Below are 16,434 nucleotides of genomic sequence, written 5' to 3'. Positions count from 1 at the left end.
ATGGAGAACTTCCCCAATCTGGCAAAGGAAATAGACATGCAAGGCCAGGAAGCTCAGAGAGTCCCAAAGAAGTTGGACCCAAGGAAGCACACACCAAGGCACATCATAATTACATTAGCCAAGATTAAAATGAAGGAGAGAATCCTAGAAGCAGCAAGAGATAAGGGGACAGTCACCTACAAAGGAGCTCCCATCAGACTGTCAGCTGATTTCTCAAAAGAGACCTTACAGGCAAGAAGGGGCAGGAAAGAAGTATTAAAAGTCATGAAAGGCAAGGGCCTATATCCAATATTACTCTATCCAGCAAAGCTATCATTTGGAGTGGGAGGGCAGATAAAGTGCTTTCCAGATAATGTCAAGTTAAAGGAGTTCATTGTCACCAAGCCCTTATTATAGGAAATGTTAAAGGGACTTTTCTAAGAAAAAGATGGTGTTCAAAAATATGGATAATAAAATTACAACAAACTCACAACTATCAAGAACTGAACCTATAAAACAAAAACTAAGTAAACAACTAGAACAGGAACAGAATCACAGAAATGGAGATCACATGAGAGCGGAGGGAGGGGGGAAGAATGGAGGAAAAGGTACAGGGAATAAGACGCATAAATGGTAGGTACAAAATAGACAGAGGGAGGTTAGAATAGTGTGGGAAATGGAGAAGCAAAAGAGCTTATATGTACAACCCAAGGATATGAACTAAGGTGGGGCAATGTTGGTGGGAAGTGGGGTACAGAATGGAAGGGACTAAAAAGGAGAAAAATATGAGACAACTGTAAAAGCATAATCAATAAAATATAAAAAAGGAGAAAATATTTACTGAATATAACTCTTTCATTTAGCAGAAAACGGCAGGAGTCAACTCCCTTCAACTGCAACTACTGATGGCATACTGTATTTGACAATAAATCTCTGATGTCACCAATGTTGTAAGAACATTTCTCAAAGGAATAAAAGAACAGAACAAAACCACCTTTTTATCATAATATATATACTGCAGAGAAATTTTCAACAGGGTCACATAGACTATAGGTTGACAATACTAAGAACTTGGCTTAGAAATTTTAAAAAAAGAAAAGAGACATTCGAGTTTTATAGATCAGCAATCCCTAACCTTTTTGGCATCAGGGACCAGTTTCACAGAAGACAATTTTTCCAGAGACTGTGGGCCAATGGGGACAGGAGGTGGGAGGAGGAAGGGTATGGTTTGGGGATGATTCATGAGCATTACATTCAAGCTCACCTCCTGCTGTGTGGCCCCGGTTCCTAACAGGCCCAACCCAGTACCGGACCTTAACCCGGTGGTTGGGAACCACTGTTATAGATAACATTTTATCAGTCATTATATTTAGTGGTGAGCAGAACCAACTAAAAAGTGTTCTGTGACATTACTTGTTGAGAACAGGGCAGGAAGCTATAATGCCACCCTGAAGTTCAAATACCACACATGCAGCTACAGTTTGCATGTAAAAAGAGCAACTCATAAAACCAAGTTTGTTCAAAAATAACCAAAAATAGAAAATGTCACATCTGAATCATTGTAAGGGTTTGTGTGTGTGTGTGTGTGTGTGTGTGTGCATGTGTGTAATCACTTAAAAAGCACTACTAAAAAGGAAGTCTATTTATTTCTTTTCCCTACTTAACTAAGCATTTTAGTCTATAATCAGCTGGTTAGCATGAAGTATTATTAAGGCACTATTTTTACAGTACCCATTTTTATGGGTTTTTTATGTTACATGAACAGTGGTTTTTTAAAAAATGCATGAATTGGTTTACTCTCTTTTATGCTTCCTATATTAAGTTAAACCAAAGCTCTGGATCTTGGCATAATGGTAATGCGAGTGGAAACAAAAAGAGTTCAATCTTCAAAGTGCCTCAATTTTACTCTATTCATTCTATCACATTAAAGTCTCATTTTATCAAAAGTAGATTTTTTTAAAAACCCATATTTAAGATAATTTCAGAGTTTGTTACAAAATGCATAAAATGAAAAAAATCTTTATTTTAATAAGTCACTGACAACTTTAGGATAAAATACATAAAGCAAATTATTTCATCATGAGCGTAAAATTACTTTAAAAAAACCCTTATTAAGTGCAGAAAGTCACATATATCAAACATAACTACTCAGAAATAATACTATTCAGAAAAAGAAGTAAACTCCTCCATGCCATTTCAGAATCTTTCATTTAAGGTCATTTTTTCATTAGTAAAAGTTAGTTGTCAATTAAAAGAATATCACCCAAACAGCACAAAAAAAACTGACAAAAGCTATACACAGATAACTCGGAAATTAATAAAAAGGCCAAGTAATAATACATGAAAAGTTGCTTACCCTCATTCATTAGAAGACAAAATAAAACTGTAAACCATTTTTTAAAAACGTATCCACAATTCTGAATATGTTTTAAAAATTTGAGTCTGGAATTTATAGGACTGTGTTCAGTATATACTAGGTCATGGGATCCAGTAGCAAAGTGAAATACTGCAGTCAAACACTCTGAGTAGTTTTAAAGGGAAGTTTTTTTTAAAGATTTATTTATTTACTTTTAGAGAGGGAGGGAGACAAGGAAAAAGAGAGGGAGAGAAAGAGAGGGTGAGATATCTGGTCACCTCTCACATGCCCCCCACTGGGGACTGGCCTGCAACTCAGGCATGACCTCTGACTGTGAATCAAATCAGCAGCCTCTGGGTATACAGGCCAGTGCTCAAATCACTGAGCCACACCAGCCAGGGCTAAAAAAGAGCTTTTAGAAAGAGGGTACAACAAACCAACAGAAAAGAAAAGAATGGAGTTCAGGAACTCCTTAGCATGGACCCAACTCTGAAGAGGCAGAAGTAGCTAGTAAATCTGTCATCTTATTTTTTATTTAATGATTTTCAGAGAGAGAGAGAGAAACATTAATTTATTTTTCCACTTATTGATACATTCACTGATTGATTCTTATATGTGCCCTGACCAGGCCACTTGCCCTCAAATGAGGGCAAGTCTCATTTCAGCAGAAGCCAACAGGGATCAAACCTGAAACCTTAGCATATCAGGACCACACACTAACTGAGCTACTGGGCCAGGGCCAGGGCCAGTGAATCTGCCAGTTTAGATTTAGTAAAGTGCTTCACATCATTCTCAACAAGTGGAAAGCTATCATATGCCATAATTACCCACGTACTATATGATTCCCTGAAAGTTAATTTCTCCTGAGTAACTAGTTTTCACCCCTTACTATTCCTTTCCACTAGTGCCCTGAGAATTTATCAAGTATAACTAGATAACTAATAACACATTATATAAATTACATATACTATTAAGGCCAAGAATTTGGACTCCCTTAAAAATAGCATTCAACAATGGTAATTTTAATATACTAGAGGATATAGTAATATAAATATAATCAACCTTTTTTTCTGTATAATCACTAGAAGCAGACTTCAAAGTCTTGTTTCTAACTCATTCATGAATTTACATTTTTCCACTGGGGATTGGGCAATTCTTACTAATATGCATATAGTTAATTCCATTATTTATGTCTTCATGAGCTCAGTTCAGGTAACTGCAAGAAAGCACCTGAATAAAATCTTTTCATATTAAAATTTTCCTATGGTTATTCACTCTGTTCTTCCTTCAAATAAATAAATACAGTTCTTCCTTGACCATAATCTATTATTGTTTCTCTCTTTTCCCTAAAAATGTTTCCTAACAGGGCATGAAACTTATTAAAAGGCCTGAAGAGCAGTGAAATTCAGTTCTAGCCCCATCCGTGGAAGGTTCCATTTATCTCATCAGCTGCATGCTTATCTAGCTGAGCTTCTACAGTGAACTTCTATAAGTTCTAAGCAGTGACATGAAATATATTTGAGTAAGAAAGCCTAAATTTCGGCAAAATAAAGAGTTTGCAGCAACCCTTGCTTAGCCAGGTCCCCCACCACTACCCTAAACAAGGGCTGGGGTAGAGGTGTGGTTGACACCCGGATATCTGAGGGAAAACTAGAACAAAAGAATTGATCACTGGTATGGGTTTCTGTCCCTCTTCCCAAGCTAGTGAGGGTGGAGGAAAAAAGGGAGACAATAAAAAAGCCCCAGCTAGATTTGGAGGATCCAAGAATAGATGAACCCTGAAGAGACAAAAAGGCAGCTAGAGAAGAAGCCCTCCATTCCCATGCAACGCTCAGGCCAGAAACAGTAAAATAGGAAAAGTAGCCTGATATGCACGAGGAATTGGCTCTCACTGATTACACTATCTTCAGACCAACTGACTCCACTTCCACTAGCATCTGCCGTCAGTGCTGAGGAAGTCACAGACACCATACTGAATTCAACAGCAACAGAGCCCAGTAACTCACAGGTGGGGAGAGGGCAAGTCTCACTTCAGCAGAAGCCAACAGTGGGAAGAGAATAATGGTGAACCATAGTGCCTCCCACAATAACAAAAGAGCTCTCTGGAATCCAGTTACCACCCAAAGAAGGTGGAAGAGGGGACAGACAAATATAAAGTGCCATGTAAAAAAAGATTAGGGGACTAGAGGAAACAAAGGCAAGGAGCCAGGCACTAATTTGAGTTAGAGAACAAAAACAGAGTTAAAATAGGCACTCTTCCTGCAATTTCCAGCACATGCTGAAGAGAGGCAGTGTGGTGTGAGAATATCTGGTAAAGTCTGCCCCAGCCACAGACTGAGAACATGGTCCATCTGTGACCTTGCAAGCTAAGCATGGTGATAACCTGACCACAGCCCTTTCAATATGGAAACCAGAGGCTCCCAGCACCTGCACACCATCCCCTGTCAGGCAGGACTCCTTTGTCAAGGCCCTGAACAACCTACATGCAGCCCCTGTGGCCCAGAGGGTCAAACACCAAGCAGTCACTCCTACTACAAGCACCCTGTGGCCTACGTGCTCTGATGACCTCTGCATGCATTGCACACTCAGCTACCAACTGCTGATTAGCTGCTCCCTATCTGCACTCTAGAGTGTGGCCTATTATTTACCCAGGAACTCTAGACCACTCCCACCCTGATCAAACTAGTAAACTTCTCTGATGCCTAGTGGCCAAAGCACACCTCCAAAAATGTCTGAGCCCCTTCTATGTCCTTCCTTAGACAGTCTCTCAGCTCTAGAGTACCACATAGAGTTTCCTTATATTTTATAATTACTCTTTTATCATAGTTAACAATTCTTCATATTGAACTTACCCTGATTAACATAATGTATGGTTTTTATCTTTTGAATGGACCCAGAGGGCTACATCCTCCTAATGTTAAAATCATAGTCTACCAGTATTTTCATTTTCTCTACTGATGCCTCTCTCAAAATCATCATTTCCTGTCCATCCCCTGGGCCATTCCCAGCCCTTAATGTCTCTCTCTATAGAGATGGTCTTGGACAACTTTAGCTCTAGCCTATAACCCTCCCCACCAAACACATTTTGTCAGCTTGAGAATACACAAGGGTTCTCTCCTTCCTATTAGGTCAAGTATGAACTCCTACATTGAGATTTTAAGGCCCTCTGTGACCTGGCCTCACCTAGCCAATCCGGCCTCACCTAGCCAATCCAGCCTCACCTAGCCAATCCAGCCCCACCACAGAAATACTTCCCTCCAGGCAAGATCCATGCAGATGTCTAGCCAACCCCATGCTTAATCCTATTGTCATGTCTCCCTTCTTGTTCCTTTCTTCTCCCTCTTTCCCCACTAATTCCGGAGCCTTCTGGAGCCAGTCCTAAGAGCCCATCATCCATTAATCCTTTTGAGGTGATTTTTTTCTATACTTAGTCTGTGTTTTCCTCACTATACAATGAGCACCTTATTATATCCTCTTGTCTTAATTCTTAAGTGGACATGGCCCCCACCCCCATTAACCCTCTGATACTCTTTAATTTATGTGTTCATGGCTAATTACCCTAACCAATTTAATGTTTTATTCTACTTATAGTACTTCACATACCTTTGCATACTGATAAGCTCAATGTTAAATGATGGGAAAACCGGAGTAAGTCAAATTGTTTTAACCCTTATGTGGCTTGGTAAATGGAGCCAAAATGGGATTTCAACTTAGCCCTATACAAATGTAGTGACAGCCCTGGACTCGTAAATACTAAATTTTAAAACTTGGACACTGAAAAAAGTAAAATTTTATTTTAAAACTTTAAAGAAAGTTGTATCTTAAATTTTATTTTAGTAGACTTTTATTCTATTGTATATCACTCAAATCCTAGACAATATCTCTCACAGCTTGGATGTTAGATTAGTTGTATGGTAAATTTCATGCTGTAGTAGTGATGGAATTCTTTTCACGATCAAATTAATTAAGGGTCTAAGTCTAGGCTAGGCCCTGCACCTAGGCCTAGAAATACAAAGGTGGTAACTGACTCATGAAGTTTATAGCTCAGCAAAGCAATCTATATTTAGAAGGACACAATTTTCTTAAGGTTATACTTACTGATAAACTTGTTTTGCATAGTCTCCAATAGCGCTTGGTGAGCATCTTCAGCTTGTAAAGCATGTGAACATTCTCTAGCGAGTATGGTGCGTACAAGATGCTCCCCACATCCTACAAATTGAAGAAAACAAAAAATTGTTGAGGAAAAGCAGTACTAAGCATCTGTCTTGTGTTAGGCACATTAAAACATCCTTATGAACTACTTAAGAAGTAGCTGTGCTACAGAATACTTCAGTGATGGATGAAATGATTTCTACAAGCAACCTAGTAATTTTAGTAATGAGATCTGGCAGAAACTAGAGAAACACATGACTGACTAATCTCAAAAGGAAACAAACAAACAAACAACAACAACAAAAAACCCAGGAAAACTATTCCAAAAGAACGATTTATACAAGAATTTAGAGACTTTTACCTAGGAATCTTCTAGGGCTCTATCTCATTTTCATGATTGAATAACTACAAAAAACTGCCTTATAATTTATTTGATTACATTCTACTGACCTTGGTCTCCTATTGCCTTCTGGTATCCCACACACCTGGGAGCCTGGGAGAAATCTAGCCAGGCAGGGCCAATGTGAATCTCCCCCAATCTACTTTTCACTGAAATGTCTACCACACATCAACAGCTGTAAAGTGCACTTAATAAAATAATACCTTACTCATATTCTTTCAGCAATTCACATTGCTTCCATGGGCAAATATCCCCATAGTTCTAAAGAAACTATATTTTAACCCCTTGAGTTAGTGTGTCTAAATGTGGACCATTTAGACACACTAAGAAAGGGTGGACATGGGGGTGATGGGCAATGCCTAGAATCTGATTAGTCTCTACCTGTTAAAGCAGAAACTTCCTACAAAAGTAAAGATAGAAAATTTAATTTATAAGCTGGTTAGTTCAAATAAAAGATTTCTGAACAGAGAGCTGGATTTTTTTTCTTAAAAATACAAAATGTTAAAAATGACTACTCTGACATACATTGGAGAAGTAAGCCATTTTTAAAATACAGCAAATGACATATAAAATGCTTTTTATATATAAAACCAATTTTGCTATTAAAGTGTCTTTTCATCCAAATGAGAATAGTCGATACAAAAGATCTTTAGAAGGGGTCTTTTTTAAAAACAGTTTTCCATTCAAAATGATTTTTCTCCCCAATGGAACTTCTGCTTCTTATCTCTTAAAAAAAAAAAAAGAAAGAAAGAAATTCCTGCCAAAAGGTGTTCTGTTAGTTCATTGGAAAATAATGTCCTACATAAATTCACAGATAAAGGATATCAAATGATCTAAGAATCTGCTGAGACCAATGTAGGACTCAACCCTATTGTCCAAAACAATTACAGCAATTAAAAAAAAAAAGCACCACCAGGATCCACTCACTTCCCCTAACAAAACCAGTAACAAAGTAACTTTTTTAAATGTCATTAATTTGCATACAAGTATGTTCATGCACAAACACTATGCTGGTGAGTGGAGAGAGGAGGTTATTAGCAATCTCAAAGAAATGTTGACTAAGATTATCAAACAAAAGAACCTTTTATTTTATTTTTTAAAATATATTTTATTGATTATGACATTACAGTTGTCCTGTTCTCCCCCTTCATTCCCCTCCACCCCCCCAAGTTCATGTCCACATGTCTCAAGTTCTTTAGATTCTATATTTTCCATACTATTCTTGCCCTCCCCGCTATCTATTTTCTACCTGCCATCTATGCTACTTATTTTCTGTACCTTCTCTTCCCTTCTCCTCCTCCCACTCCCCTGTTGCTAACCCTCCATGTGATCTCCATTTCTATGGTTCTGCTCCTGATCTAGCTGTCCTCTTAGTTTGCTTCTGTTTTAGGTGTGGTTCTCAGTAACTGTGAGTTTGCTGTCCTTTCACTGTTCATCTTTTTGATCTTCTTTTTCTTAGATAAGTCCCTTTAACTTTTCATATAATAAGGGCTTGGTGATGATGAACTTCTTGAATTTGATCTTATCTGAGAGCACTTTATCTGCCCTTCCATGCTAAATGAAAGCTTTGCTGGATAGAGCAATCTTGGATGTAGGTCTTTGGATTTCATGACTTGGAATACTTTCCAGCCCCTTCTTGCCTGCAAGGTCTCTTTTGAGAAATCAGCTGACAGTCTGATAGGAACTCCTTTGTAGGTGACTGTCCCCTTATCTCTTGCTGCTTCTAGGATTCTCTCCTTCATTTTAATCTTGGCTAATGTAATGATGATGTGCCTTGGTGTGTTTCTTCTTGGGTCCAACTAATTTGGGACTCTCTGAGCTTCCTGGAAGTCTATTACTTTTGCCAGATTGTGGAAGTTCTCCTTTATTATTTGTTCAAATAAGAACCTCTTTTAAATACTGCTTTAGAAATCTTAAATTCATAAAACTCAACCAACACAAATTGATATGATACACAGTTCTCTGTTCACCTAGTATGTAATGTGACAGATGTTATGCACTAACAAATCTCACTGAAAATATAATCTGTAATTGTTAAAGCATGTTGGTATCTTTCATTTCAGAAATTTTCTCTTACATACAGACCTCTCCTCTCTCCCTCCTCCCCTCCCCCTATAACTACATGCACATATAAACACACATGTAATATATGCTCATTGCCAAAACTATAAACCATTTAAAAAGTATCAAGGTTTTTAAAAGAATCATCTGACATTCTGCCTGAAAGAATCCCTCTGTATTTTTTGGTAATGTGGAATGTGAATAACCTCCAAGATCTAAGTATGTCTTTGTAAGTATCTACACTTAAAGGAGGATCTAGATATGTAATTTAATATGTAACTTTGTAGGCAGGATTGTGGTGATCTCTATTTTGTTAAAACTTTTGCAGGATTATTTTTATAATCAGAGAAAAATGACAATAAAGAAACCATTTTTGACATTTACTATGTTGAGACATTGTGCTAAGCTCATGAAACTCCATAAATTTTAATTCCCTTTGTGTACATATCTGATGTTGAACAGTGAAATGTTATACTTTGGAACAATAATAATTGCTAGGAAATTGGCGTATTATAAGCTAAATGAGTGTTCAGAAGGTTATGTATACACACCTCAAGTCAAACAGCTAAACCACATGAAGTTAATATTACATCGAAAATACACAATATATGTCAGAGAGACTTTTTCCTGTTGTTATACAGGAATAGCAGGGTTTTCCCATGATTGATTTTTACCAAGAAACTTTTAAAATTATGACTTCTATTCTGACATACATCACCTCTAACATAAGAGCTTTGACACCAAAAGTTTGTTCTCCTGCAGGTTCCAATCAAAGAAAAATTTGACTTTTGTGTTTTTACCCACAAAATTCCAAGGTTTCTTAAATATGATGCCATGTAGCTGAAGTATAATACAAAGGCAAAGAGTTCCATTCTTTATTCAAAGATATTAGAAATAAGCCATTCATTATATCTTTCTTTTGTCCTTAGTCATGGAAGTGAGAGTATATTTATGTTCTCAGATCTCAGCAATAAACACAGATTATACATATATTATAGAATGAAGACCTAACAACAAACAATAGAAAAATAAAATAAATATCAAATTCTGAAAGAACTTAGAAAAATACACATGTATTTAACATCAATAAAAATAATAACTGAATGGTTTGAAACACATAGTAAATCCATAACTTATGATTTAAAAAGTATTTGCTACCTTTAGAGGATGATCTGGAACCAACTCAGTCTTGTGAAAACTGATAATTTTTTTTTTTAAAAATCAAGGATCTCTCTGTACTTTCTATAATAAATATACAGCAGGGTAACCAAATAGTTTATGAAGAAAAATGTTCCCCCTAGAATTACCCCAGTTAATAAATAGAGAAATCAATAAAATTAGAATATTACCATTTGTAACCTGTAATAACTGATACAGGCAACAATCATAAATGGCTACTAATAGCATAAAAAAGATACAACCAGATACTGTATGTTTCTTGATAAAATTAGACCACTGTAGTGCTGTCCCTACTGAAAAAAAATTACACCTGAATCCGATCAAATCTACAAATTCAATGATCAATTTCCAAAAAAAAGTGCATCAACAAAAACCTACACTAAACATCAAACTTAACTGTGAAAGATTGAAGAGTTTCTCCCTAAAATCAGAAAGAAGGCAATGATGCCTGTTTTTATCTCTGCCATTCAACAATATACTAGAGACTCCAGCCATTACTATAAGGTAAGAAAAAGAAATAAAAGGTGTAAAGACCACAAAGAAAGAAGTATAACTGTCCCCAGCTGCAGATGATATAATTGCTTATGTAGAAAACTCCAGAGAGAATCAACAAAACACCTATTAAAGGAATGTCTCCAGATTTTTTCTATCTGGTTGGTAATCCAGGGCAAAGGCTCACAGCAGATATCCACCTGGTACTTACCAGTACACCAAAATGTGGACATGATTTTCAATTCTTCCCTCATCCATTCACTCACCAGATTGTTACTGAGCACTATGCTAGGCCCAGAGTATACAGCAGTTTGGCAGCAGTGCTGCTGCATACTGTCAGGTCTCCTCCTGCTTGGTTACTCAGTACTCACTCAACAATCATTCTGGCCAGTCTAGATGCCAGTGCCCTAACTGGGTAGCCTACAGTCCTCTCAGGACTGTATTCACTATGTGTGTGTGCGTGTGCGTGTGCGTGTGTGTGTGTGTATCTGTCTGTCTGTCTCTCTGTCTTTCTACCTTAATGCCATAAGTCACTGTACAGCAGAGGTTAGCATTTTCTATTTGGCAATGAGACTCATGTTTGAATCAAGCTAAAAGACTCTGGGACTTTTTATTTAAGCTTCAGTTACCTCAGCTGTAAAATGGAGAATAGGAGTAACAGCTGCCTCATCTAGTTGTTCTGAGGACAAAATGACACAACACACATAAAACATTTAGCATGGGGTTGTGAGGCAGGAGACAAGATAGCAGTGAGGAAGCCCTGAGGCTCCACACTGTTGCCAGACATCCCCAGGGTCCTGATTACCAAGAAATGCATTGCAGCACCCAGCAAGGGGGCCATAGGTGTGGACTCTCCCAGTAACTGACCACTTTTTCACCTTGCATCATTATCATGATATTCTAACAAATCAGAATTGCAGTTTGACTCCCAGGTGAACAATCAAGGGACATTGTGGGAAACTGCAAGTACACAAGCTTAAAAATTATACTCTTACTACTTGCACATGCGTGGAGTAAAAAGCCTGCCTAACAAAACAAAATGAGAAAAACCCAACCCCCTATAAAACCTGTACCCTTTTGGGAGAACAGGTTCAACTGCTGCTAGCAAAAGACGGTCTGCTATCTGTATCTTGGGAAGTGTGCTTTTCTTAATTTTTCCATTATGGTACAGGGATGGGGGGGGTAGAATTTGTTTCTTTGCTTATTTTTTTCCCATCAACATTTAGTCCCCTTTACTTCTCAATCACACTAGTGATCATGTCCATGAGTCCTTTTTCTTTCTTGCTCGATCCCTCCACTCCTAACTTTCCCACAGATTTGTCATTATTCTGGTCACTATGAGCCTGTCTGTTCTGTTTGTTAGTTCAGTTTGCTGGTTAGATTCCACAGGAGTGAAATCATATGGTATTTCTCTTTCTCTAACTGCCTTATTTCACTTAACATAATGTTCTCCAGGTCCGTCCATACTGTTGCAAAGGGTAAAATTTTCTTATTTTTTATGGCCAAATAGTATTCCATTGTGTAAATGTCCAATAGTTCTTTTATCTGCTCATCTACTGATGGACATCTGACCTGCCTACATGTCTTGGGCAGGTAAGACATGTAAATAACACTGCAATGAACATTGGGGTGCTTATGTTCTTTTGAATTAGTGTTTTGGTTTCCTTCAGACATACTCCCAGAAGTGGGATCACTGGGTCAAAGGACAGATCCATTTTCAATTTTTTGAAGTATCTCTATACTGCCTTCCACAGTAGATACACAAGCCTGTATTCCCACCAACAGTACAAAAGGGTTCCCCTTTCTCCACATCCTCACCAGCACTTGGTTATTTATTGATGCTAACCATCTGACATGTGTGACATGGTATTTCACTGTGGTTTTAATTTGCATTTCCCTCTGATTAGTGATGTTGAGCATCTTTTCAGATGTCAGTTGGCCAGCTGTATGTCCTCCTTGGATAAGTATCTATTCAGATCCTCTAACCATCTTTTAATTGTGATGTTTGTTATTCTGGTGTTGTTTTGTAAGTTCTTTATAAGTTTTGGATATTCACCTCTTATCAGATGTATTGGTAAATATGTTCTCCCATTCTGTGTATTGTCTTTTTATTGTTAATGATTTCCTGTGCTGTGGAAAAACGTTCTAGTTTGATGTAGTGCCATTCGTTTATTTGTTCTGTTGTTTCCCTTGCTTGGGGACATATAGCCAATAAAAAATTACTATGAACAATGTCCAAGATTTTGCTGCCTATATTCTCTCTACAATTTTTATAGTTTCACACCTAATATTTAAGTATTTAATCCATTTTGAATTTATTGTGTGTGGTTTAAGAAAGTGGTCTAGTTTCATTTTTCTGCACATATCTGTCCAATTTTCCCAACATCATATATTGAATAAACTATCCAGCCAATTGTATGTGTTTGCTACCTCTGGCAAATATTAACTGACTATAAAGATGTGGGTTCAGTTCCTCCAAGACAGAGGTGTAGGTGGAAACACTGTGCTTCCTTATACAACCAAATCTAAAGACAACAAAGTTTTAGTAACAAAAACACAACCAAAACACAGAAAATTGAACTGTACGGAAGTCCGATAACAACGAACCATTCAGCTAGACCAGTAAGAGAGGCAGAGTCAGTGGCTGGCGTAGCAGGGTCGCACAGGAAAAAGTGGCCGGACTGACCCAGACACCACAGGCAGCAGTTCACAGATCCCAGGCATGGGGTGGCAACAGGCAGACCCAGTGAGGGCACAAGGTGACTGCTTGACCACAGTCACACATTCACACTTAGATAAACCGAGCAAAGGAGCAAGCAGTGAGACAGACTGCGCAAACTAGGGCCCCAGCAATGGTAGTTAAAGCCTAAAAGCAGCAATTGGAAAAACTTTTGGGGTTGAGGTGCCAGGAGAAGCTCCCAGGCTCACAGAGTTTGTTGGAGAGACCCACAGGGTCCTGGAGGGAGCACAAGCCCACACATGTGGAAACCAGCACCAGAAGGGCCCAATTTGCTTGTGGGAAGAGCAGAGGGGACAAAAATCTGAGACAGAACAGAAGAAAGGCCATTGCTCCTCTCTGACCCCGCCCCCACATACAGCCTCATAAGCCAGCAACTGGGTCACCCCACCCTGGTGAACACCTAAGGCTCTGCCCCTCATACGTAACAGGCGTGAACAGACCAAAACATTATGGCTCAGAAGAACAGCTCAAAGCTCCACAGCCAATACTTCTAAGCGACCAAGAGATAGCCAACCTATCAGATGCACAGTTCAAAACACTGGTGATCAGGATGCTCACAGAAATGGTTGATTTTAGTCACAAATTGGATGAAAAAATGAAGGCGAAACTAAGTGGAATGAAGGGCAATGCACAGGAAACCAAGAGTGATGGAAAACAAACTGGGACTCAAATCAATAGAGTAGACCAGAAGAAAAAAATGAACAAACAGAAAAAAATTAAGAAACAATAAGTCAAAAAAATGAGGAAAGGCTTAGGAACCTCCAGGACATCTTTAAACATTCCAACATCTGAATTATAGGGATAGGGTACCAGAAGAGGAAGAGGAAGTGCAACAACTAGAAAACTTATTTGAACAAATAATAAAGGAGAACTTCCCCAATCTGGCAAAGGTAATAGACTTCCAGGAAATCCGGGAAGCTCAGAGAGTCCCAAAGAAGGTGGACCCAAGGAGGAACACACCAAGGCATATCATAATTACATTAGCCAAGATTAAAATGAAGGAGAGAATCCTAGAAGCAGCAAGAGATAAGGGGACAGTCACCTACAAAGGAGTCCCCATCAGACTGTCAGTTGATTTCTCAAAAGACACCTTACAGGCAAGAAGGGGCTGGAAAGAAGTATTCCAAGTCATGAAATCCAAAGACCTACATCCAAGATTGCTCTATCCAGCAAAGTTTTCATTTAGCATGGAAGGGCAGATAAAGTGCTTCTCAGATAAGGTCAAATTCAAGAAATTCATCATCACCAAGCCCTTATTATATGAAAAGTTAAAGGGACTTATAGAAGAAAAAGAATATAAAAAATATTAACAGTGAAAGGACAGCAAACTCAGTTATTAACAACCACACCTAAAACAAAAGCAAACTAAAAGGACAGCTAGATCAGGAGCAGAACCATAGAAATGGAGATCACATGGAGGGTTAGCAACAGGTGAGTGGGAGGAGGAGAAGGGGGGAGAAGGTACAGAAAATAAGTAGCATAGATGGTAGGTAGAAAATAGATAGGGGGAGGGCAAGAATAGTATGGGAAATATAGAATCTAAAGAACTTGTGACACATGGACATAAACTAAAAGAGGGGAATGGTGGAGGAGGGGGTGTGTAGGGAAGAGGAGGCTTCTACAAGCCTGGGTGGAGGGAAATGAAGGGAGGGAAATGGGAGAACTGTAATGGCATAATCAATAAAATATATTTAAAAAAGAAATACATCACATAAGCTATTAAAAAAAGAACTGTTAATTTTCTCTAGCCTTAGCTTTCAGGATAGGGGAGAACTTGATGAAAACCTAACAAAAAACCACTAGTTTAAGACAAATATACACAAATTACCCACACGAAGAATATAGAAGTCCAAGACAAAAATGCCCTTAAGTGTAGAGCTATAAGATATGTAAAAATCATGGAATATACATTTAATAAACTCATTTTGTTCACGGAAAAAAAAATAAAGTTGTGGGTTTAATTATGGGTTCTTTATTCTGTTCCACTGACTATATCAGTATTTACGCCAGTGCCATGCTGTTTTAATTACTATAGCCTTATAGTACAGTTTAATATTAGGTAGTGTGATTCCTTTAACTTTGTTCTTCTTTCTCGGGATGGCTGTTGCTATGTGGAGCCTTCTGTGGTTCCATATAAATTTTTGAAATATTTGTTCTCAATATGTGAAATATTTCATTGGAATGTTGACAGAAATTCCATTCCATTGATAGATTACTTTGGGTAGTATGGATATTTTAATAATGTTAATTCTTCCAATCTATGAACATGGTATGTGCTACCACTTATATGTATCATCTTCAATTTCTTCCTTCAGTGTCTACAATGTCCTAGTACAGGTCTTTTACATCCTTGATTACATTTATTCCTAGGTATTTTATTCTTTTTGAAGCAATTGTGAATGGGATTATTTTCTTGATTAGCCTTTCTGTGAGTTCATTATTGACATATAAAAATACAACTTGATTTCTAGATATTAATTTTGTATCCTTCTACTTTGCTGAATTCACTGATCAATTCTAGTAGTTTCTTGTTGCAGTCTTTGGGGTTTTCTATGTATAATATCATGCCATCTGCAAATAATGACAGTTTCACATCTTTCCAATTTGGATGCCTTTTATTTCTTCTTTGTGACTGATTGCTGTAACTAGGACATGCAGTACAAAGTGGATTAAAAAAGGTGAAAGCAAACGTACTTGTTTTTTTTTTTATCTTACAGGGAATGCTTGTAGTTTTTCTTTTTCCTTTGAGTATAATGTGGGCAGTGCATTTTTGTTATATGTGGCCTTTTATTATGTTTAGGTATGTTCTCTCTATTCCCATTTTGCTGAGAGGTTTTATCATAAATAGGTGCTGAATTTTAAATGCCTTTTCTCCATCTACTGACATGATCATGTAGTTTTTATCCTTCATTTTATTTATGTGGTAAATCACATTTTTTGATTTGTGAACGTTGTACCAATCTTGCATTTCTGGAATGAATCCCACTTGATCATGATGTATGATCCTTTGATGCATTGCTGTATTCTGGTTCCTAATATTTTGTTGAACAATTTACCATCTATGTTCATCAGGGA

General features: G+C 37.7%; 1 protein-coding gene across 7 annotated transcripts in view; it reads right to left on the bottom strand.

The window, feature by feature from the left end:
* Positions 1–16,434, bottom strand: part of TASP1 (taspase 1) — a 469,517-nt gene that overhangs the window by 236,870 nt on the left and 216,213 nt on the right. For all 7 annotated transcript variants that reach the window (XR_008392619.1, XM_053671048.1, XM_053671050.1 and 4 more), the window contains one exon: positions 6,434–6,544. Coding sequence is in view for 6 of the 7 variants with exons in the window: in XM_053671048.1 (XP_053527023.1) it covers positions 6,434–6,544 (111 nt within the window). In the remaining variant the exon portion in view is untranslated. The remainder of the gene's footprint in view (positions 1–6,433; positions 6,545–16,434) is intronic.

Source organism: Artibeus jamaicensis, unplaced genomic scaffold, assembly GCF_021234435.1.
Source record: "Artibeus jamaicensis isolate MK-2021 breed Jamaican fruit bat unplaced genomic scaffold, CSHL_Jam_final contig_685, whole genome shotgun sequence".
NCBI lineage: Eukaryota > Metazoa > Chordata > Mammalia > Chiroptera > Phyllostomidae > Artibeus > Artibeus jamaicensis.
This window is presented reverse-complemented; position numbering and strand designations above follow the sequence as displayed.